Source organism: Vigna radiata, chromosome 8 (assembly GCF_000741045.1).
Source record: "Vigna radiata var. radiata cultivar VC1973A chromosome 8, Vradiata_ver6, whole genome shotgun sequence".
NCBI lineage: Eukaryota > Viridiplantae > Streptophyta > Magnoliopsida > Fabales > Fabaceae > Vigna > Vigna radiata.
In genome coordinates this window covers 13958710-13984089 of record NC_028358.1, presented here as the reverse complement: position 1 = coordinate 13984089, position 25380 = coordinate 13958710, and the positions used below count along the sequence as shown (strand labels likewise).

Genomic DNA, 25380 nt, shown 5'->3' with positions numbered 1-25380 from the left:
AAAAATATAAATTTTGTGATAAAAAAATTGTCTTAAAAAATTAATTATTATTTTTTTATGTGAACAGTTTTTTATTAATATTTTATTATTAAATAAAGTTTTCTTGACAAGATTGAACTGAAACTAGAGAAAATATAAGAGTAGATACAGTTCTCACAGTTAACTGAATTGTAACGGTTATAAGTTCAGTTTTAAAAACTGAACTATAAAATAATATATTGAACTGTTAGTAAAAGTGGTTAAGTTATTTTTAGTATAATATAGTACAGTTAAATGCAGTACAGTACAGATCAGTTATTTTTGCCCAGCCCTAGTTGTAATCACATTTTTTTTTGGTAGATTTAAAATGAAACATTGATCAAAAAGAATGAAAAGTGCAACGTCTATAAAAAAAAAAAAAAGTATATATTTCTATTAAGGTTCATATTAGAACCTACTGTGTAAATTATCAAATAATCATATAATGCTTTTACATATATATTTTAATATTTTTTCATATTCAAGAATGAAAACCAAGAATTTAAGCTTGGTTACAATGAAATCAAAATGCATCAACCATCATCTTCATGTAACTTATAGAAAGACGAGATCAAAACACAAAAAGTTATACATAATATTCAAGTTTTCATAACTTGTTAAGTGTTCTAAATTTAAGTGGGAGAATTACAAACCTTTTCATTTTTCACATTGTTAACCTCATGAACCTAAATTATTATTTCTTCAAAATTTTCTTTATTTATTTGTTTTGAAAAATTAATTTGAGAAGGAGATTGAGGCACGATAATCAAAAGTAGTTTGAGTACTCATTATAATGAGTAATTCATTAGTGGAATCTCTTAAAATTTGTTTTAAGGAAAAATTGGACGTAGAATACAAATTTAGGTGAATCAATGTAAAAACAACTTTTTCTTTGTTTATTGTGTTTTTTCGCTAATTAATCTAGTCTTTTGCTCATGAGAAATATTGAGAGTCAAGACAGTTTAACTCTGATATAGCCTCTTCAAGAAATTTTGTATGATCACAATAACTAAATGAGTTTAGTTTTTGATATGCTTTACTTATATGAACCTTCAAATTTGTGTTTTATGAAGCCTTAGTTCATCAAACATAAATAGTATGATCACAAGTTCTTTAACATATCAGATGAAGTGCATCAACTTCAAACAAAGCAAAACACATTATACAAAGTCTTCGGTTCATTTGTCTTTCATAGTTTTTCAAACAAAGTGAATTATAAATAATTTGTAATTCACTTGTCCTTCATGATCAATAGATGAAACAACTCAAATGGAATACTTCTTAATTTCTAACATATTGACAAAGATTTTTATCAATCTCAAAAGATGTTAACTCTTCCATGTCAGATTGATCTTCATATACATAAATTTATCCAACTCAATAGTGCAGTCTAGGCTTCTTCCTTTAATGTCATGCTCAATATGGTAAATAAATTTGGTAGCTTAAGAGCTATACTTTCCCATAGTAAATAAATTGAAACAAACAACGCATTGGGGTTTGGATACTCTTAATCTCAATCCCAACATGTATAGCCAAAATGACATTGATAATCATATAATTATTCTCACAACACAAGTAATTTCCTTAGAATCTACACTACAAAGTGACAAGAATTGTCTCTTAAAATTCAATATAATGAAAGTGTATATAAGAAGAATGACTATTTTTAGGAGAAGTCATCTTCAAATATAAATGTGTATATAAGAAAACAACAATAACTACAACAACAATATCAACAATAACTACAACAACAATATCAACAACAACAAAACAAGGACTCTAACAAGAACATAAAATACAACAATAACAATCACAATATATACAATTACAACAATAACAAAAAAGCAACAATAACAAAAGCACTAGCACCAAAAACACTAAAAACAAGAGTAACAACAATACTAATATTCAGTGTCATTCTTATAATCAAATATTCTAAGTTTTATGTAAAATATGGAATATAGAGTACAACAATGGTTGATTGTCAAAGAACACATTGATTATATTTCATTTTTAATATTACTCAAGTACAAATTAATATAGAGGATTAAGAATTCAAAAATGTAGAACACAAATTGATAAATATAACAAAAGAAAAAAAAATAGAACATAAAAAGGCTAATCCATATACTCATGAACCAAATAATTCATCTCATCGTAGTTCTCTAAAGATTTAAATCAAAGTTTGAACAATTAATTGATCAAATTAATCAATTAAATAAATCATATGAATCAAATCAAAATATCATTCAATATAACTTATACTAATTATCAAATTGAGATTCACTTGATTCTTAATTTTATTTTTCAAGTCCGAAAAGCAAATTATAATCATAAAGTGCAAAATAAAAAAAAAAAATCATAAAAGAGAAATACAAACTTGAAACGTTCAACAATTGGTACAAACTCAATCTGGCTTGCTTCGTCTTGATTTTCTGATCCTCGAGAATTAGTTATTCACTAACAAGGAACAATATAAGAAATTGAGAGAAGAAGAAGAAGAAGGGTCAAAACAAAATTTAAAAAACAAAAGAGAATAGGAGATGAAGAGACAATTCCTTAATATGAAAAATAAGCAAATAATTTATGGGTAGCGCATATTTAATATTATATATATATATATATATATATATATATATATATATATTGATTGAAATATAAAGTAAATATGGGCTCAGTGTGAGCTTTAATTAGGTCTATAAATCCAATTAAAATGTCTATAAACTAAAATAAGAAAAAAATTCACATAGGTTTTATACAAAAGTTTAGTAAATTTGTGTCAACTTAAAAGAATCATACGAAACAGAAGAGAATTTGAAATCTACCAGATCATATATTTATTTAAGTTAGTGCTCTCAAAATGGATCATCTGGCTCGACCCGACCCGACCTATCACGGATTGGTCACTTAGTGAGTTAATCCAACCCAGTTTATTTATTAGCGAGCCAGAAAAATTTGAACCCAGCTCGACCCACCATGGTTGGTGGGTTAAATGGGTTGGCTCATTGGTTCACTTATTTACAATTTTTTTAAAATAAAAAAATTACAAACTTTTTGTAATTCAAATATAAATAAATTTCACTGCCAAAATGATGTTAAACTCAAGACAATTTAAAATAAAAAAAAAAAAGTAAAATGCAATCCACGAATAATAAGTCAAATTGTATTTTTTAGGATTTTTTAAGATAATAAATTAATAAAAATATAATTAGATAGGTTGGTGGACCAACTCGGTTCACCACTGGTTCTACCCGGATGAGTCAGGTATAAATGAGCCAGGTTGAAAATTGACCTACATAAAAATGTATTTTTTCCAACTCAACCCAACCCGAACTTGTGGTGGGTCAAGTTGACCCGCGGGTTATGACCCATTTTGACAACTCTAATTTAAGTGATTAGAATTGTAATTTACTGCAATCGAAATTACTAGCATTTTCTTCTTTCTTGTACAGATTGTATAGGTGTACATTGTTATTGAATTTAGGCCTCAATTGGACCTTGATTCGGACATGAAAAGTTAGCCAAAGAAAATTATAATTCCACTAGAGACATGCAAAAACATGGAAGAATAAGGTAGAAGCGTGGAAAGACAAGCATCACTTCGGAAGGAGAAAATAATATGCCAAATTTTTTGGGCACTATGTTCAAGCCTCTTAGGTGTAATGTCCAACACTTGTTAGTCAAGGGGTTAGAAATTTATGTATCAAACCTCTTGGTCCATATAACTTATCTTTTAATGAATGAAAATTAGTTTGCTTAAATATTTGTGTTCTTGTTTTTTAGGTTAAACATGAGAGTATAGTTCTTCTTAAAGGATCCTTCCTTGAAAGATAAACATGAGTTTCTTTTAAAAACTTAGGTAGTTTTACAAATTTTCCAATCCCTTTATAGTTTTCGCTACAAGGAAGAGAAGAGGGTTTCATCATTTCCTTTCTCACTTTTTATAAAAACCTCCTCATACTCATCTCTTTCATCTGTGCACATCTCCTTCATTCACACTCTCTTCTTCAACTATACTAATCTTTCTTACCCACACTCATCTCCTTAATCCATGCCCATACTCATCTATTTGATTCATACTCATATTCTTTATCCACACTCATCCTTCACTCACTATAATTCTTTTAATTTTTTTTGTTTGTATTCTATTTTATTAAAGATAGAGGCATTGTATGAGATTTATTTTTTAATTATTGGATGCTGAATTAATTTTTTTATTAATAAAAATGCATTAGCATTAGTATGGGCGATGCTAAACAACTTTAAATAAAATCAAATTAAAAATTAATGATAAATTAGTGTTGGCTAAACCAATGCTAGTCGGTCTTCAAAAATAAACAAAAATGAATTACCATTTATGTTTTAAGAGTCCTTTGCACATATAACACAAATTTATTAACTAATTAGCATCAATTTTCACTTATTAGTGGTGACTAACTTACACTAAATGTCTATTTTATTGTATTGACCTTTCAATAACACAATAGACTACAAATTATCCATCATTATTTTACCTTTTATGTAACAACCATTATTAATTTTTTTAAAAAAAAAAATAAAAGTATGAAGTGTTTCTCTCTCACTAATTTAACTATTAAATAATTAATATCACATGTAACATCTCATTTTAATTAAATCTTTCTACTAAGGTAAAACATGGTAAATTTAATAATTCAAGCAAATAAACCATCCACTATGTATTCCTATTACAATTATCTAAAGATTTAATTAGAATAGCATAATAAATGTCAAAAATTACAATTGTGAATAAAATAAGAACTAAAGAGCAATGTTATCCCCATATGTCTCAACATATGCTTCCTTCTCTTCTCACACCAAATAATGGTGATCATTACAAAAGATACGGACAAATAAGAAGAGACACAAGCAAAAAAAGGATAAGCTAGTTGAAACGGAGAAAACATATTTTCCAAAAATAAAATGAAATTAGGTGAATTACCACAATAGGTAGAAAACATTCCTCACACATTATCAGACATATAAATAGACCCTTACAGACTCATTTTATTCAAATAGGCGCATTTGAGTAGAACCTGGGAAGCTATGAACTTGTGTTGATGGAACATCTCACTCACCCGAGCTACCACACACAAGGTGAATCCATTGCCTAATCATAAAATCATGGGGTTGTTCTCAAGACAAGATCTGGTGCCCAACGACAGTAAAGGGCGCTTAGTGTTGTGCTTCTAGGGGACTTTGGTTCCTAACAACAAGAACAAGTGCTCAGCTTCACTAACTTAGTGAATTCCTTGATTCTGATTTCGCCTAGCAACAATACTAGCGCTCAACGAGAATCAATTTAGGGGCTCTCTATCTAAGTGTCGCCTAGAGTGTTTAAAGCTAATTTCTCCATAGCTTGGGAAACAAAGTTGGCACCCAATGTCACCTATTACTACTTAGTGGCATATTAGAAACCAAAAATGAGTGGAAAGATTTTAACTTGATTCATTTAAGTCTAACTAATACATTTTCACTTCTTTCTTAGTTCATATCAATTTAAAACAAATCTTATATGGTACCAATTATATCAATTCCTTAATTTAAAATTTTCTCATTCAAATTCACAACCCAACAACATAAATCAATACAATTACATCCCATAAATCACAATTTCTACACTACAACAAAATTAATTTAGTAACATATAATACCAAACCATTGTACAATTTCAATTTATCTTTTAAACTCTACCTTAAGAAAGACTATCAAACCAAACCAAACAAACCACTAATTAGTAAAGAGTAAAAATAATGATACTAAAAACACATGCAAATCTAGAAAAATCACATGCACGATCTAAAATAAAGCATATGTCAAAGAGAGTTGAAATTTTAACTTATTTAAAAGATTTTTTCTTTTTGTTATACTCGAATAGGACTTCACCACGATCACCACCTCTGATGAAGAAGATGATGAAATGTGAGTGAAGAAAAAAATGAAAAAAAAAAAAGAATGATTTTTTGGGAGAAAGACTTTTTTTTTTTTATTTACAACTTGTTCGCATTCTTTTTAAATAAACAAGCTTATAATTTTTAAAAAGGGTTTTACATCTCAACTAATATATTAAAATATATTCCAGATAAGAATTTAATCAATAATTTAAAATTTAAGACCAAAATTTTATGATTTAGATTTTTTTCGCTGAATTTTGTATAAAATCGTGAATAGTTAAGAATATAGAATAACTTTTCAATTTAACATGTCTTTAAAACATTAATATTAAATTAATATTTAATTATAAGTATTAAATTAATTTATAGATTTTAAAGTATTAAAATATAAATAAAAAAGTATTAAAGTGTGTGTTTTATAATATTTTACCTAGGAATAAAACTTGTAAAGTTTATTAAGCATATATATCAAAGTAAAACTCACTTAAAACAAAAACAGAATTTTGAAAATGTTTGTTATAACACCCTTATATTGAAAATATTATATGAGTACTTATTTTTGTTTATACATAGAAGTACCCATATCAGTATTTAATGTCAACGTTGACTAAAATTTTCCTTTAGATGACACGACGTTTAATCACGATCAGGAAGTAATTTTGAATTAGTTTGGTTTTAATTCGATTTTTTTAAATGATTTAAAAAAACACATTTTATTAATATTCTTTTGAGTTATAAATAGTAATTTTTTTACCATGCTAAAATATTTACATATAATTTTACGAACAGTAAATTAAACAATTTATCAAATTTATTTATAAGAGTATTTTATTAACAAGCCATTTAATACACATGTAAAAGAAATACATTCTTTTAAAGTTGGAAAATGTATCTTACCATTATTTTTGACAATTTTTTAAAATTGTTTACGTGATAGTTTGTGATTGGTCCATTAAATATATAAACTAATAAAATAATGACATATAATCTCTTGTGAAAAAGTTGTTAAAATATTTTTATAAACTTTTTTTACAATCATTTATATATTAGTCTGTTTCAAACGAAAAATATAATCTATTGTAAAAAAAATTGTTAAAAAAGTTGTTTAAAACAATACATGTCAACGTATTAGTTTATTAAACAGAACTAAGAAATCTCAAATAAGTGCTACGTGAAAATTAACCGATACCATAATCGCTTAAAACTGCACCTACCGGTCATATTGGTCTTTTAAATTAAGAAAAATTCAAGTAGATTTTCAAACATTTTATTTCAATCTAAAATTTTAATTTATTTTTCATTTTGACTGTAATTAAGAGACTTAGGTAGCAATAATAATATACGTTTACGCGTAAAGTGGAAAAAAATTAACTTAAGGATTTAAAAAAAAAAAACAACAGCATACTTGAATTTTTCCTAACTTGAATTATTAATATAACAATAAAATACGAAATTTCAAGCTATATAATTTTGTTTTTTCCAAAAGAGTGAAAAAAATTCGAAAAAAAAAATAAAAAAAAAAATATAAGAAACAGTGACAACGACAAAGCGCAACGCGTAGCGGAAGTCATAAGAAAAAGAGACATTAATTTCAGAGCTCCCAACCAAACACAGCGCAACCTCGTTGGTTCCGAAGCTTGAAACAGAAACAGAAACAGAACCATGTCCTCAAGAATTTGGTAACCCTCTTTTTTTTCAGATATGATTCCTTTCTTTTATCGTTTTCTTTTAACTGATTCATCATTCATAAAGGTTGGTTTACGTGCAGGGGATCACAAGAACACCAACATGCTTCTTCTTCCACCACCCAAGCTCCTGGACTTGTTGCTACTTTCAAGGATAAAAGGTCTTCATCAAACATCATATCATTTCTTCTGTTTTTCAAATTTTAGATTTCGTTATGTAATAGTGCATTTGACTTGTGTTGCAGTCTGATGTTATGAATAATTGATCTTGTTAAATGAGAGTTTAATGGACATGCAATCTCACTTACAAATTCCTTTTTTTTTGTATGATTTTCAATGTATTTATTGTAAACATCAACGAATCATTCCATAAACCAGTTTATGATTAGAATATGATGTTACAGTTCGGTGTCTTTTAAATATTAGCAATATTAACGATTCCTTGTTCTCTTTTATGAACTTGGCAGTGTTGATGAGCTGCGGAAGCTTTTATCTAACAAAGACTCATATCAGCAGTTCTTAAATTCACTGGAAGAGGTCAAGATTCAAAATCATGTAAGATATTCAGTTATCATGATGATGATGATGATAATGATAATGATTCTGAGAATTTCTCTTAATTAGTTCATAAGCTATTTTTTCGAGTCAAAATGAGGAAATGAAAGTTCCATCCTCAATAGCCTACTTAAGCTTTCATATTTCATAGAAAGGTTTGTGCTAGCTGTCATTTACTAGTTTTTCAATTTGCATAGTTGCAAAATCGAAGTGTCAGTGTCAGAATTCTGCATTTGTACTACAAGATCCAAACCATTGGCATGTTTTTTAGTTGCACATTTCATAAACTCACTGGGCGGTCCTGTCAGGGTTTTGGTGAGACCCAAAATTCAGAGCACTTCTGCTGAAGTTTTTAAATGCTGTGGGGTTAACTGATGTTTTTAGATCGACATTACTCGATGTAACGTCCCATCATGTCAATGCCGAAAACTCTATTGTTGTATTGCTTGTATTTTAACACATTTTTACCCCCAATGATTTGATCAGGTGACAGATGAACTTTGCAAGGAGAATCTGCAGCTTGCTGGTGAGTTATTCAATTCTTTTCCTTGTGACGATGCCATCAGATGGCTAGCTGCCAGCTGAATATTTTAGATCATCTCAAACAATTTATATTTTAAATTCAGACGAAAATCTACGAAAAGAACCTCGCATTGTGGAACTCAGTAACCAGGTGTGATCATAATCCTATGATTTGTTTGATTTTCTACATTCTGAAGTGAGTATGAATTTGACCCCTTCTCATGTGGAAACAGTATAGAATAATTTGTACGACTGAGTTAGCTGCTGCTCAAGAGAAACTAAACGAGCTTTACAGGCAGAAAGAGGAAATAACGAAGTTGAATTCCCCACTGTACCTTCTCCAAAGGATTCAAGGTATGAATTGACATGGTGTTTTCTCTCATATAAACCTAATTACTGTAATCACGAAAATCTATCTTTATTACCTGCTTGGTTTCGTAATATCTTCTAATGATTTTGCAGAGGCTATGAATAAGACAGATGAGGAATCCGAAAATCTGCACCATCAATTCCTCGACAGAGAGATTGACCTTGGAGCCTTTTTGCAGAAATACAAAAAGCTACGTACCGCTTACCACAGGAAAAGTCTAATAAATCTTGCAGCTAAAACATCAAATATATGAGCATCGCATAAGAATATCCATATTAGGAATGTAATTGATTTTCAGCTCATTCTTGCCAATATAGTAGATCTGTCAATATTTAAGTAGTTTCAAACCATCTGAAAAATAGTACACAATCTCCTCTTATTTGGCTCCTGCGTTATTTTCATCAATAAGATTTTCCAGAGGCTGTGATGTATTGTAATTATCATCGCTATTATAGGATCCAACTCGTGTTTTAAGTGTTTGGACATGTGAAACTAATGCGTTGTGCTTTTTCATAAAGAAAGGTTAAATTTCATCTCACTGAAAAAAATGGTATAGATAATATCATCAATATTGCGTTTTTATTTTGTACTGTAAATTAAAGTCCACATCATCAGCAGTCATCTGATGAGGGTTCTTATAATGTTAATCTCCCTCTTAAAGACGAACAAGGATTTGGGTAAGTGAATCTTTATGATCATGGCCGAGAGATAAAAGGCAAAAGCACAGTATAGCACTGCCATTGGAAAAGCTCTATTCCAGTAATCAAGGTACAACAAATATCCAGTATATTGAAGCGGGAACAACAAGATTCATTGACGTACATTTCACTATTTTATTTTTCTTGTTTCCTTAGGTTGTACATGGAAAACAGAGGAGTTACACAGATCAGGGGTTATGAACCGTATAAATATAGGTATAAGCCTGAAAGAGGCATATCATAATAACTAAACTAGTAGTATCAAGGGCTGGCCGGACTAAAACCATTGCTACGAAATTGAAGTAATCAGCAATAGTCGAACAGAATAATATCGATCACTTGATCATTACTTGGCATGACCGCCCTAAGGAAAATAAATAGGATCTTTATCTTCTACTATGTGAACCAACTGGCTCAAATTTAAGTAACCACACCAAGTCTCATTTTTCTTCCAAGTAACCTAGCTCTTTCTCCCACTTAAGGCCAAACATTTGCCGACCAAAAGGCACAATGAGGTTATACCGGAAAACCTGCCAAGAAAATGTAGAACCATTACATGAGCATTCAATTATGACTGGAATTAAAAATATAAAAGGACCAAGAATTTAATTCTCCATTCCATTTCCCAGGAAACATTATGGTAGATGACCTCACCTTATCATTGATTTCTCGTAACTGCAGTTTCAAATTCTCTGAACTTTCGACCCACTGAGAGTGCTCTCCTCCACATTTAGTAGCCCAAGCTTTCTTCAAGGATATCCTCCATTCAGATATTTTAGATCTTATTTCTTTGTTAAGCTCGACCCACTCTGGTGCACAACCATTTTTTGACAAGATTCGGTACAGGGTGTCTTCAGCTGGATCTGCATGAGGATTTGCGTCAAGCTTAAGGGGTTTTCCTTTGCCTGGCAAGTTCTCAAACTGGCCCTCTTCCATGGAATGCCATATCCTTTGCTCAACAACGTTAATAATATCAGTTTCTGACCTGCCCAATATCCAGTTTGTGTTAAACACCAGATGAGGAGTAAAGCAAAATAATGTCGCCAAAAGCATTTGACTCAAAATCAATATCGGTAGCACTATCAATCGTACCACTAGTGCACCAGGGCTCGGGCCCCCTCGTCCTGAGGGCAACTTAACCGGCCATTTGGGACATGTTAAAACCAATGACACATATACTATACAAGGAATGCTGATAACAAACTTAATAACACTTTCTAATACTTTCTCTTTCATTGGCTGAAAATCACAAGTATTCCACTCATTTTGGAAATGAGAATCCCATATTTAGAGAGAATTGTACAAGTTTCACTCATTAGGACAAAGTAGGCCAGAAATGTTTTTTTTTTACAACATCTGCAATACAAGTTGTTCACGGCATTCTTAAACTAAAGAACCAATTCTTAAGCAGTCTCCCCATTGTAACAATTGAGATGACCGTTTTTATATTAGAACTAAACAATAGTTATTTATATCATCATCGATTCTTAATTGCTCTTAAGAATGGCGAGACAATTGTAGAACCGGTTTCCAGTTCTTAAATGCAGCACATCAGACAAAAAACTTGTTGAAATTCTTAAATTTCACAAGGCATAGAAGAGCCTACTGAAAGTGAGTTACGTAACTCCACCATTGTTAGACGATTAAAACTGCTCTTAGAACGTATATTAGTAGCATTTCTAATCTACCAAAGGGCAGAGTTTTATGGTAGAGTTCATCTGCCTTTGATTCCATTTGCTACATCCAAGACAAGCATGAAAGTTCCACTTCTTTACGTTTTCATTTCAAATGTATAATTTCGGATTAAGCTCATGTATTCACCGCAAGAGAAGATTAATGAATTACACTCAAACAGCTAAACAATTTACTGTAGTGCAGAAATTTTATCCTAATTTTAACCATTCAAAGAGCCGAATCTATCAATTTCATATTCACTGACATTTTAAACCTAAGGCAATGAAAGTGCCGAGATAAAGAGATATATCCAATAAAGATCAAGCCGAACTTTGTTATCGTGCTTGTGCCACCTAAAAGATTCAGAACAGAAAAATTTAATATCACGAATTCAGGCACGCGAGCGAGCGCAATCGTCAAGAAGCTGGAAAAGTATATTGAAATTAGATTACAGGAATAGCGGCCTTTTCAAACATGTGGATGTGCGTTATTATTACCTGACATTGTTGCGCTGGCCGCGTAACTCCGGTGGTAGTTTACGATCATGAACGGCGTCGATAACGGCCGTAAGACGATCCATGAGCTTCTTCCCCGTTTTAGACTTACCGGAAGACGATGACGATGACGACGACGAAGAGGAAGAGGAGGAGGAGGAGAATCTAGCGGTGGAAACGAAGAGAGCGCGCGAATCGATAGTTGTAAATCCCCTGAGGCGAAGACACGTTGCCATGCTTACTCTCTCAAACACCCACTCGATTTCTGCCTCTCAACCTTTCTCCTTCTGCAATAACTTCCTGTCACTGCTGTTCACAAATCTAAAATTATAATTTAAATTATTTTATTTAATTGTAAATAAGTTGTATAACCCATAAACGTTGTCATTGAGTTTCACATTCTTTTACCATTAATCAGTATTTTGATAGCAATATTCATTGCATTAATTCAATGTAATTTTTTAATTTTTCAATCTTTAATTTAGTAGTTATTTTATGTAAAAGATTAAATGTGGTTATTAAGTTAAATTAGTGTTAATATTATTCGAGAGCTGATTACATGTCATTTTTAATTTCTTTTTTATAGTTCATTTTTCTCTCTACCTTTTATTATTACCTCTTTTTTCCTTCGCATATTCCAATCAACATATTAATAAAACTTTTTTCTTCCGTTGGTTCAGACGCAATAGTCATTGCATTTTGACATCATTTTTTTGACAAATTTTTAACTCCATCACATGTTGCAGTCTCATTGGTCCATGTGAAAAAAATTTTAAAAATTAAAAATGACATGGAAATTGAATTGAGATGGGTTGTAGGAGTTTTGATTTTGGAGCTGAGGTTTCAAAAATTCGAAACCTCATCTTCACGAGAGGAGCATTCTTCCACCCACAATCGCGAGAGAACCCTAGAGAGAGCATGCTCCCACCTACAAGCATCGTCTAAGCAAAATCGGCCATTCACGGACTTTCCACCATTCAGCAGACTCCCGCCGTTGATCGAAGTATTGTCCGTCGTCGTCTGCCGTTCCGAAACACCAAGAAACGCCGAAACCAGCATTGACGTAGTTTTTGAAGCTTCCCACCGTTTCTTTTGTCAACCCTTTGTTGTTATTCAGTGGATTTGATTTGCTTTTTACTTATTTTTACCATTTAGGGGTTGTTGTGTTTTTGGGTGTTATTTTGATTTTTTTTATCTTATCTACTGTAGGTATTGTTGCGTACTCCTTCGTTACAAGGATCAATTAAAGAAACTGTCTTCTTTGCTGGCATTTATTATTATAGATATTATCATCCCTCAAATGGGGTCGATGGACCGACTTTTGTTTCATTTGGTGTTTCAATTTCAACACTGTCTACAAAATGAACAGTTGTAAGAATCAATTATAAATTGTCATATAGTTTTGTATGTGTCTGTTTTCTGCAACTGAAGTGGTTATGTATGACAGGAGCACAAATAATAGAAGACCCAGTGAACAACATCTTGGAAAATCAGAGAGGGTTTTCTTTGTTAATTCAATGCTTAAGTTAATTGACCATGGTCAATACAACAAGATGGAACATCTCTTTGAGACAGTTGTTGCAGCCACTTCTATATTGTCCTATGTAGAACCCTCATTGGTTCTGCCATTTGTGGCATTTGGGTTCCATATTGCCCTTGAGATGGTTAGTAATGCTTCATAATTTTTTTGTTAAAATTAAGTAGCTATGTCTGATCAATGTCATGGAAAGAATAATTTTTTTTTCTTGATAGAATGTCACCCAAGGTTATGATATAGTCTTGTCAATGTGTAAGTGATATATTTGATTGAATTAGTTTCTCTTCCTGATCAAATTCTTTTAGCCGTGATATATTACTTTTGATCTATAATTGATATATTTGATATATTTGAGTGTTGGAAAAATAGTAGTTAATGTACTTTAAAAGTAGTATGTTCATGTATGGTGTATCACATTCACACAATAACATGCATTTAATCATGTTCATCAGTGTCCAGGAAGTTGCACTTAATTAATAGTAGCCTAGGAAAATAGTCTTCACTAAGTTTATCAGAAGATAGTATATATGGATGATATATACAAAACTTGTACACATTACATTCTCTTGAATTTTCATTCTCTTGCTTTCTCTCTTTTACTCTAAATTCTCCTCATCTAAATTCAACATGTAAATGTCCCAATTTTGATAACGTTATAATTTGAGCTTGATACGCACTCACGAAATTATGCTTGGAGTGTTTCTTTGTTGCTACACCAACTTTAATTGTTGATGTGACATCTTCGTCAATCTTTTGTATCTCCTTATAAGAAGGATCCAATTGAAATGTGTACTTAAACTATGCAACTAATTTCACATCCAAAAGATTGCTAACTCAGAAGGAAAGATAATGTTCAACTTGGGAGGATTAAAACTCTTGCTAAAAAGAGAAAAAAGAAAAAGAAATATCAAGCTTAATTAACTAAAATGACACAATTAAGTACAGTGATGAGATATGTTAAAATAAGATGTTAGTTAGTAAGATGCATTTTAGAGTATTAGATAACATTGATAGTTTGTACCAATATTCTTGTATGTTAATTACTTTACTATATATGAAGCATAGATTTCAATATTCTTGTATCAATTCGCTTGAAAAATTATTTGAATTTTATTTTAAATTACTATGAATGTTATCAATTAGTAGCAGACTGAATTACCAGTTCTTAGTACCATGTACTTTCTATACTTAATTTAACTACAGCTGAATGAGTTTTAGTTTTGAATATATTCACAGATATTATTTTGAATGAGTTTGAGTTTTGGTCGTTGAAAGTTGGTTGAAGCCAAAAATGAAGATAATGGTGAAGACTTTGAGGATAGGGCGTTTATTGGAAGTGAAGATCCTTTTCAAAGCACACTGGTTCAACATCAGCAACAAACCTCGGGGTGTGAAGGTCAGGATGAACTCAAGCAAAGCACAATGTACGATCGAATGAAGGCTGCACCCCGAAGAAGGGTCAAGAGTATGGCGAAGAGAACTCCATTTATATCAGATGATAGAAGAAAACAATGAGTAGTTGAATAAGTTGTAGTTTAACTTTTATGTTAAAAACTTTAGTTAGATATTGAAGTAGAATATGAAATGTAAATATTACCTAAGGTGTTGATCTATAAACATTTAATCTTTGCCATTAATTTGAATTGAATTGGATTCTATGAATGTGTTTCAATTAGATTGATTTATGTTTTATGTTTGTGGACATAAAATAAAATTGTTAGGCAGGTATGCGAAGTTAGTTGGCCAACCATGTTCATGTTGTCTATTATCTTCAAAAATGTGTTTGATTTTGTGAAGGAGAATGTTATTGTTGATGTTAGAGGAAGGTTGTTGAAATGAACTTTGTATGGACATTATGCGTGGTTATTTAAACTTTTATCCTGACTATGTATTTGAAGCCTATTTTGTAAAACTCAATGTGCAGAAACAGACCTGGGAGAAAAGGCCAAATAAGTGGGTAATTCAGGAAAAGTTTCTGCATACAAGGGTCAACTATGAAAAGGACCTTGATTTTTAATTGAACCAACTTTTTTTAAGACTTATTGGATATAGAAGTGTTGCTCAACCATTGATGATCACAAGTATATGGATCTCCATGGCCAAGGAATAATTCCTTTTAAAACTCAATGTGCAGAAACAAACCTGAGAGCAAAGGAAAAATAAGTGGATAGTTTAGGCTGAGTTTTTGCACGAGGAGGTCATCTTTGAATCTAGCACTTATTTTGAACTGCATATTTAATTTTTTACCAATTATATTAAATAATAATGATTACCTGTATTTTATTAACACATTGATATCCAAGTTCATCCCCAAGGAAACATTTTTTTTTTAAAAGTGATGGTGCAGAAACAAAACTAGTAGCAGAGGCAAAATAAGTGGGTAGTTTAGGCTGAGTTTTTGCATGAGGAGGTCATCTTTGAATCTGGCACTTATTTTGAACTGCACATTTAATTTTTGACCAATTATATTAAATAATCATGATTATTTGTCCTTTATTAGCACATTTATATCCAAGTTCATCCCCAAGGAAACATTTTTTTTTAAAAGTGATGGTGCAAAAACAGAACTAGTAGCAGAGACAAAATAAGTAGGTAGTTTAGGCTGAGTTTTTGCACGAGGAGGTCATCTATGAATCTGGAACTTATTTTGAACTTCCCGTTTAGCTTTTTTAGCAATAATGTTAAATAAAAATGATTATCTATCATTTATTAACACATTTATATCCAAGTCCATCCCCAAGGAAACATTTTTTTAAAAAGTGATGGTGTAGAAACAGAACTGGTAGCAAAAACAAAATATGTGGGTAGTTTAGGATGAGCTTTTACACGAAAAGGTCATCTTTGAATGTGACACTTATTTTGAACTTCCAATTTAATTTTTTACCAATTATGTTAAATACAAAGAACTGGTAGCAAAGGCAAAATAAATGGGTAGTTTAGTCTGAGTGTTTGCACGAAGAGGTCATTTTTGAATCTGACACTTGTTTTGAACTTCCCATTTAATTGTTTACCAATTATGTTCAATAAAAATTATTATTTGTCATTTATTAACACATTTATATCCAAGTCCATCCCCAAGAAAACATTTTTTTTTAAAGTGATGGTGCAGAAACAGAATTGGTAGCAAAGGCAAAATAAGTGGGTAGTTTAGTTTGAGTTTTTGCACGAGGTGATCATCTTTGAATCGGGCACCTTAAACACACATGATGACGTACAATTCCTGTAAATAGCACCTTAAACACACATGATGACATACAATTCCTGGACATTGTGCAACAAAGGTCGTAGACAAATAATGCTCATTGTTGTATTGAACCATGTCATAATGAATACNAAAAATAACACAATCATCATTGNTATGTTCAAATTNCATTACTAATAAATGTTAACAAGAANTTTCTTTCATCAATTCTAACAACAANTATATGTAAATTTAGACCTAATAACTGCATCTTGAAACTGTTCTAAAAAATACATATATCACATTCCTATAATCCTTAATGAAAAACATCTACAACAACCCTAAATGTTGCAAGACTTCATTCTGTTGCACATTGTCAGCATCCAATGTTCATTCATAAACATACTTTTCCCTAATCTCTTACAGTTCCTCCTGCAAACAAATAAATGAACACAATATCAATCACATGGCCATGTTCAATAAAAGTTCCAAACAACTACAAATCTTAACAACTTACACTAGTGTAATTGGGCATTGTACATAATATAAAAAAGAATATTATTTGAAAATGAATTATCGATTCATCGTCAGATTGTACATCATACTCATCATCATTGTCGGCAGCATCTGATTGATACAATTGAATTGAGGTAAGTTAGAAAAAGTGATTCCATATATAAGTTCAATGATATGTCTTTCTACCTACCAACATCAGCTTCCTTAGGTTCATTAATAACATCTCCATGCGCATCTTTGCGTTAAATACTCATGTGATGTGATGCTCTGTAGAATTATTCTCTCCTGATTTATGAGCATCCACCAGATTTTTCGCTACCTGAAAACAATATATACTTAAAAGATAAGAACAATGAAGTCAAGTGTGCTGCCAGGTTCCACAAAACATAACTGAAAAAAAAAATTAAAAAGGAATCAGCCTTTATGTTTGCCCTAATAAAAACTCAAGTTGTTTGTCAAGTGCCTTTCTCTTCTTTTCATCAAGTTCCATTTGATGTTTATAAAGAACCTGGTACAATAATAGATGATGAAATGAAGATCACCATATGGAATTTACAAAAAGTATGCTAGCAAACAAATCAACTGAGCAAAAAAATATTACCAGCTTTTCTATTTTTGTCTAGAATTTCTTAACATCCTTAGAAATATTTAGTCCAACCTTTCTTAATCGTTGATCTTCTTCCTGTACAAGATGTAGCTTTCATCCCAAAACATAACAGTGGAGAATAAAAGAAGCATGCAATCATTGAATTATGCTTTCTATTTATAATAATACAACCATAACATCAATAACTAATGCATGTTATCACTACTTTGATTTATAGAAGACAGATCGACACCTTCATCTTCTTTTCACCCCTTGTAGCCTGATCTATCATGCCTTCGCTGGCTCTTAAAGCCACTTTCTTTGCCTAAGCTAATTTCCATTTCCTCTCTGATTAAAAATCCTGCAAAAACAAAGAACAAGATGTAAAATCATACAAAATAAAATATAGAAACACTACACATTACAGATTTTGAAGGTGAAACTAGTGTGTACCTTTGGTAACCACACCATTTCTTCTAAGACATGGTCCTAATGAGTTTTCGGTCGGTAATGCTCCCTTGGAGCTTCAAGAGCCTAACGCAAAAAAAAGTCAAACTTAGACAGAAAATTGTAAAAGAAAAATATCTTCTTTTTTGAAAAATAAGCAACTAAAAACAACTCTCACGGAATGATTTCACATTTAATATTTTGGGTTGTTCTAAGATTTACTACCCTCTTTTTTTGCATATATAATTAACTTAAAGGACTACATGCTCTTATACAACAGAGTTAATGTTTTTAATAGCAAAAAAAAAATGAAACAACTTTATCTTGAAATGTGTTATTAACATTTACAAAGTTATCAATTTCCAACCACATCATGATTCAGTCGTTCAACTTTTCAATCATGAATGAGGGAATCACAATGTATGATAAAACTTAAACATACAAGAATTGAGCCAAGGAAGTTACCATGTGAGCAAGGTTCAAACCAATAATTACATTTTCAATACATAACTTTTACTTACATTGGTACGACCTTCAACTTTAATGAATCCATCACTACTGTAAAATGCATCAAAAAGGATTCAACAAAAGAACCTAATAACAAAACAAATCCTCAATGCCCAATAAAGCATTTAACAAAAAAAAAATTGAACTTTTCACCAATAAAGCACATGTAGGACGAAATGTTGAACAAAAACTTTGAAAAGCATTCACCTTTACCAAGACAAAACCTAAATGCCTAAAGCATTTTAAAAAAAATAAACCCACAAAAAATAAGCTAACTAATAGCGAAATAAACGGAAAAAAGCTTCGAAAACTAACCTCCAATGGAGTTTTCTAGCTTGTGGTGACGGTAAATGGCGGAACGGTTGCGGTACACGGCGTGCTTCCGACGAACTCCGAACTCCTTCAACGACAGCGACGGTGGTTGATGGGTGAGTGTGACAGAGGAGGAAGACGAAAATACTTTTGGGCGAGAGAGAAAATGCTTTGCGAAACTGCCTTTCTCTATTTTTGAAAACCACCAAATGCGAACAGGGAGAAACTAAAATCAAAACCATTTACTTTCTTCTATTTCCACATCATTTTGTCTTTTTAAAAAAAAAAATTCCACCCGGTCCAATAACAACGTGACACGTATCTGGTGTCAAAAATTTGTCATTGAGTGTTTGTCAAAGTATCATTACCCTTGCCAATTTTATTAAGTTTAGTCTTGCCACTTATTTTCTCTTCCAATGTTGCAATTAGTTTCTTCCTTATTACCCTATGGTTCTCGTTTTGGTATTTGTGATTTATCTGTTATGGATAAAAAAAAAACAAAGGACAAAATCTTCCATTTAATTTTATCTTATCATATTAAAAACTATTAAAATCTTCTCCTTAAGATCATGCATAAACTAACTATATTCACATAAGCTATATGCTTTAATGTGAGTTAAGTAAATGAATTTTTTGACATGACTTTTATTCATACTAGAAATGCCTTCATCATTCCTAATTATAAGATTTTGTTTTATAAGAACTTTATTAGTCTTCCAATCAATCTTGCATGTTTTTTTAGAAAATAAAAAACATACTTAAGAGATAAAGATGTTTTTGTTTGAGTAAACAACTTTTATTTTAAGAAAATATTTTAATTTTTCTAGATCTTTCATTTCAAGTTGAGTAAAAAGATTTTTTTTTCAAGATTTGTTTCTTATCTTCATTATCTCCTACAACAATAATATGATCAAAATAGACCAAGAGTAAAGTAAGTTTTCCTTATGGGAAATGCGTTAAGAATAGAGTTTGGTCACATTGACATTATCAATGCCCAATGGAGATAATAACTTGAATGAGTCTATCAAACCAAGCATAGGGTGACTGCTTGAGTCCTTACAAGGCTTTCTTCAATCTACATACTTTATTCCCTTGCCTTAAATCTAGAGGAACTTCCGTGTAAACTTCTTCCTCTAATTGTTCATGGAAGAAAACAATTTTCATGTCAAATTTGTTGTAATTCCTAACCAAAATAAGTTGTCAATAAGAGAATGATTCTAACAATATTTATAATTTCCATGAGAACAAATGTATCCTCATAATCCACACCATAAATTTGAGTAAATCCTTTAGCAATTAACATTACTTTATAAAGTTTTAATGTACCATCAAATTTATACTTTACATTATAAACCTATATGCATCTTCTTGCCTTTTTATCTAGTTACCTATTAAAAATTTTTCATGTTTGGTTTTATTCTAAGGCATTGATATCTTTGTTCATGGCTTGAACTCAATTTTCATCCTTTAATGTTTCTTGAACTAAAGTAGGGACTTTAATTGCATCAATGGTAATAGGAAAATCTGGTACTGCATACATAGGTTTTTAGTACTTACAAAATAAGAAATAGGATACTTTGTACAAGATCGAATGTTTTTCTTAAAGCAATGGGTAAGTTATAAAGGTTAGGTTCATAATTAATATTCAAGGAATTTCCAAAGATTCAAGGTTGGGAGAAGAAGGAGCACTTAACCTTGAGTAAGATGATTGGTGTTATCAGGTTATGTTACTTTTGTCTCCTATGATATTGTATATATAGGAAATTCTCTAGACAATTAATTTTTGGAGTTGTCCCTAACTCAGGAACAAAGATGCCCTTGGTAAAAGAAACTTCAGAAACATAACTAATTTCTGGAGTTGACCCTAACTCGGGAACAAAGATTCTCTTATTAGGAGTAGTTTAAAAGATATGCAAATGAGAGGTGTCAGGAAAAGTATTAGGAATACTAAGAGTAGTATAAGACAATTCTTGTATGAAAGGGAGAAAAGATGACTCAAGAGATCCAAAAGACTCAACTTCCAAAAGACAATTGTAGGATCTAACTTTCTATGAAACCAACTATGGATATGGGAAAATGAGACACATCCAAACATCTTACTATGAAGACAAAAGAGAAAAAGGAGCGAAAGGAAATAAGGAAAACATGAACTCAATGAGACTTAGACCATTTAAGGCTCGAAAGGGTAATAAGTTAATAAGATAGACAGTGGTGAGGATAACTTCTCCCTAATAAGATAAGGACATTCATTTGGAAAAGAAGTGTATGTCTCACCTAAACAAGATGTCGCCTTTTTCTTTCACCGATGTCAATTTGTTGATGTTAGTACACAGCAAAATGTTTAAATGTATGAACAAAACTAAGAAGAGGTGAATTGGTTTACTAATTAAAAATTATGCCTTTTAAAAAATTTCACTTTCTAAAATATGATTTCATAATAAAAATGATTCCTTTAAATATTAAGAGTAAATAAAGAGTAAAAGGAAATAGAAAGATTGCATAAGTTATTTTTATACTTGTTCAGATCAAAAGATCCCACGTCCATTTGTTAATCTCTCTAAAGAAGAAATTAACTAAACAATAATAATAAACCAGAACTTACAATACAGAGTAAAGTAGAGATTTAGAGTTCACCCTTGACAAATAAAAGATTATAGACACTTCCTTTTGACACACAAAAGGATGAATAATTTAACCTTGCAACAGTAGATATGCATTCACTTAGACACACTAATGGAGGCATTTCCTTCTACCAACATAAGAGTTTACAAGTACACACACCTTTTGCACAAAGAGTTTCTTAAGAAAACAATTTTTAAACTTATCAGAAAAAGCATTTTTAAGTGTTCAAAAGCAGGCTATTTCTACACTAACTTGAAAATAGGTCATAATATGAAAGGTCTCTTCACAACTACCATAAAGAATCGATTATCCCAAGATGATAATCGATTATTTCATATGTATTTCAAAAATCATTTTTCTTTGGGATAATCGATTATATGAGGAAATAATCGATTATTCTAGAGTCACTTTGCATTACAAAACTTTTACTAGGATAATCGATTATTCCAGTATATTTCTAAAATAATGTTTCTTTTAAGAATCTTTTCAACTTGTAGTATACAACTTGTTGTTTAATTTTGGGTTTAAACCCTCGGATGGTCCTTATATTTGTTGAGGAATCTCAAGTCGGTCCTCTTATTTAAAATGGTCTCAATTGGGTCTTAAATACTATAAATCCGTAACAATTAAGACATTTTCGTTAAATGGTAAGAAACGACATCAAATATTGACGACGTGGTGCACATTGAGGTGAATCATTTTATTATGTGAAAATAAGATTTAAATTATAATCTTAAATTAGGATTTAATTTATATTTAATTGGAAATGTTGTTAGGAAAAAAAGTTAAAAAGTTCTTAATGTACAAATTTGAGATTTTGAAACTACAAATTTGAAATTTTGAAAAAAAAAAAATATCAAAAGGAATCAAGGCAGAGCATCCTTCACGGATGGTTCCCAAGTAATGGAAGAAGAAAAGGTAGCATCACACCAAAGACCATCTTCATCACAAGTCACACCCAAAAGCCTTCGAAATTTCAAAGGCTGCCCAACAACATTAAACAGTGTTGCAAGAGAATCATCACCAAACCAAAAATCACAAAAACGAGAGAACCCTAAACCACGTCAGCCTTCGAAATTGTGAAATCCACCACCGTCAGCGTTGTTCAAGCTCCTCGTCGTGCCCTCGCCATCTTCATCTTCGTCCAACCCTACGCCACCACGAAGACCATCGTGAAGCCTCCTCACGTGTTCATCTTTCACATCCAGCATATTGAACTAATACTCATCATGCCTAGGGATGAAAAAAAATTCGCGGGCACGGGTATCTGCAGGTAAAACCCGCAGCGGATAGTTACTACCCGTAGATATTTACTACCTGCGAGTATCAGGTAGCGGGTATTTTAATACCCGCTTCTAAACGGGTCGGGTACGGGTAGTATACTACCCGACCCACGGGTACCCGTTACCCGCAAAAAATAAAAAAAAAATAATTTATATCTTTTTTAATTAAATTTAGTTAAAAATAAAGTAAAATTATATTTTATTAGGTTAAATTTAATTATATTTTATTTTTGATTAAATTTAATTAAAATTAAATTTTAATTTATATTTAGTTTAATTTATATTATATTATACATATATTTTTTATAATTTTATTTAAATTTTATTTTAAAATGTATAAAAAAAAAATTTATTTTTTGCGGGTATTCGCAGGTACCCGTGGGTTTTAAAATACCCGCGAGTATTTTCTAAACGGGTATCCGGCGGGTAGCGGGTCGGGTGGCAGATACAATTTTATTCGGCGGGTCGGGTTGCGGGTAGGCATTATATGTGCCCCACTCAACTCAATGCCATCCCTAATCACACTATCAACCGCGAAAAAACCCAGAATGTCAGTCTCGTGACCTCCATGCGCGAACAACGCGAAATCCCAACACAACGTGAGCTACTCCCTCTTCCTCCACCATTTTCACTCCCTAATCGGACATGTAGCAAAATGCAAGAACCTGCAATCTCCATCACGCCTAAAAACCCTAACTCGCGTAATCTTCCATGGGAACTCAAGCCAATCCAGAGAACGCGAATCACAAGTCTTCATCCTCGTGAAACCATGGTGAACCCATCAACCTGCAAACAAATCATCAAACCTAATTGCAACCATGAAAAAAAAAACAATTAAAACGCGAAATCGCGTCTTCCTTAATCGTCTCCCAAAAAAAGGGAGATTCTGGAAATTTCAAGGGTTGCCCAACAACAACATATCTAAAATACCCAAGAAATAGGTTTCATATGATTTGGAATTACCAAAGTTGTTTGTTCCTCTTTCCTTTTGTTTTTTTCTTTTCTTTTACTTTACTAAATTCCACATCATAATTTAAATTATATTCTCACATAATAAAATGATCCACCTCAATACGTTTGTTGTGCACCACGTCATCAATATTTGGCGTTGTTTGTGACCACTTAACGAAAAGGGCTTAATTGTTACGAATTTACAAAATTTAGGAACCAATTGAGGCCGTTTTAAAAAAGAGGTCCGACTTGAGATTCCTCAACAAATATGAGGACCATCTAAGAGTTTAAACCTTGATTTTATAGACACTTTTGTGGTCCCTAGATGTTATAGAGTTCCTGAAGTTGTAGAGTTCTAGACACTTCAGTCTAGACACTGTAACTTCTCCAGACATTGTAAAGCTTCAAGCGATGTAGCTCTTTATACATTGTAACTTCTCCAAACGTTGTTAATCTCCAAACACTGTAAAGACAAGTCTTCAATCGTAAAATTTTCTCTTTTGACCCAAATCATTCTTTTAAATCTTTAGTCTTTCTCTAAGACATTATCATCAAAATTTCTTTGTTTAATCATCTTCGAATTTTGCCAACAATTGTGGTTTATCCACACAAAATGGCATTGCTAAAAGGAATTTAGACATGTCATGATTTACATATTTTCTCCTATTATCATAACATAAATGTTTAATTAACTTTCAAAAAAAATTACCACATTGAAGAATTTGAAAAATAAAGTAAAATTTAGATTTTTCTTTCATGAGAAAAATCCATGCAATACGAGCATATTCATTAATAAATGTGGCATACATCACATTTAAATTACTAAGATATATGACACGATGATGTTTTGCAAATTAACATACATCACATTTAAATGACCCAACAGACTCTTTGGAAAGAAGGAAACATGGAATTTATAATAGAAAAAGAGAGATGTCCTAGAAGGATGAGGACAAGTCAAATTTGAGAGGCCTCAAAAGTAGTACAAGATTGGAGACAAAGGTACCTATTTATGGACTAATACTGTCTTTAGTTCCCAAGGTGTTAAAACAACACAACCACCTCATTCCTTAACAACATCAATCATCCTTCCCATGGCAAGGTCTTGAAAAACACAGTGGAAAAAAATGTTATAGAACACTTTAGGTCACGGGTGAGTTTTTTTAGTGAAAATAAGATTATTAGAAAAGTTAGAAACATAAAGAACATCTTTAAGGTTAAGGGATGACAAAAGAGAAACATTACCATATTCAATTATTGGAATGCAAGTCCCATTAGCAATAGTAATGTGGTTACAGAAAAGAGAAACATATGATGTTAAAATAGATAAATGAGGGGTGATGGTTGTCGCGGCCCATACAAATTTGATTGCATATGAGAAATGCAGTATAGCTAGGGAATGACCCCTAGGTCGTCTCCCAAAGACCAATTTTGCGGTTCGAGAATCGAGTCTAACACGAAAAAAGGGGGGGTTTGGTAAGGTTTTGCAAAAATTAAAGAACTCAATAAA

At 31.4% G+C, this 25380-nt stretch overlaps 1 protein-coding gene and 1 pseudogene across 1 annotated transcript; one reads left to right on the top strand and one right to left on the bottom strand.

Annotated features, from left to right (window-relative positions):
* Positions 1-7280: 7280 nt before the first annotated feature.
* Positions 7281-9711, top strand: LOC106771623 (annotated as a pseudogene).
* A 111-nt stretch (positions 9712-9822) lies between these two features.
* Positions 9823-12235, bottom strand: LOC106770946 (dnaJ homolog subfamily C member 28). Its single transcript, XM_014656804.2, has 3 exons — positions 11932-12235; positions 10415-10745; positions 9823-10290 (listed from the first exon to the last, which is right to left on the bottom strand). The coding sequence occupies exons 1-3, from the start codon at positions 12162-12164 to the stop codon at positions 10201-10203; spliced, it is 654 nt and encodes a 217-aa protein (XP_014512290.1). The 5' UTR covers positions 12165-12235; the 3' UTR covers positions 9823-10200.
* Between the last annotated feature and the right edge of the window lie 13145 nt (positions 12236-25380).

What these genes read in the sequence shown, in the direction of transcription:
- LOC106770946 (XM_014656804.2), bottom strand. Translation starts at nt 12,164, where the DNA reads ATGGCAACGTGTCTTCGCCTCAGGGGATTTACAACTATCGATTCGCGC. An exon ending in GGCCAGCGCAACAATGTCAG is followed by an intron (nt 10,746 to 11,931) that starts GTAATAATAACG and finishes GATATTGGGCAG; the next exon opens with GTCAGAAACTGATATTATTA. An exon ending in TACGAGAAATCAATGATAAG is followed by an intron (nt 10,291 to 10,414) that starts GTGAGGTCATCT and finishes TTTTCTTGGCAG; the next exon opens with GTTTTCCGGTATAACCTCAT.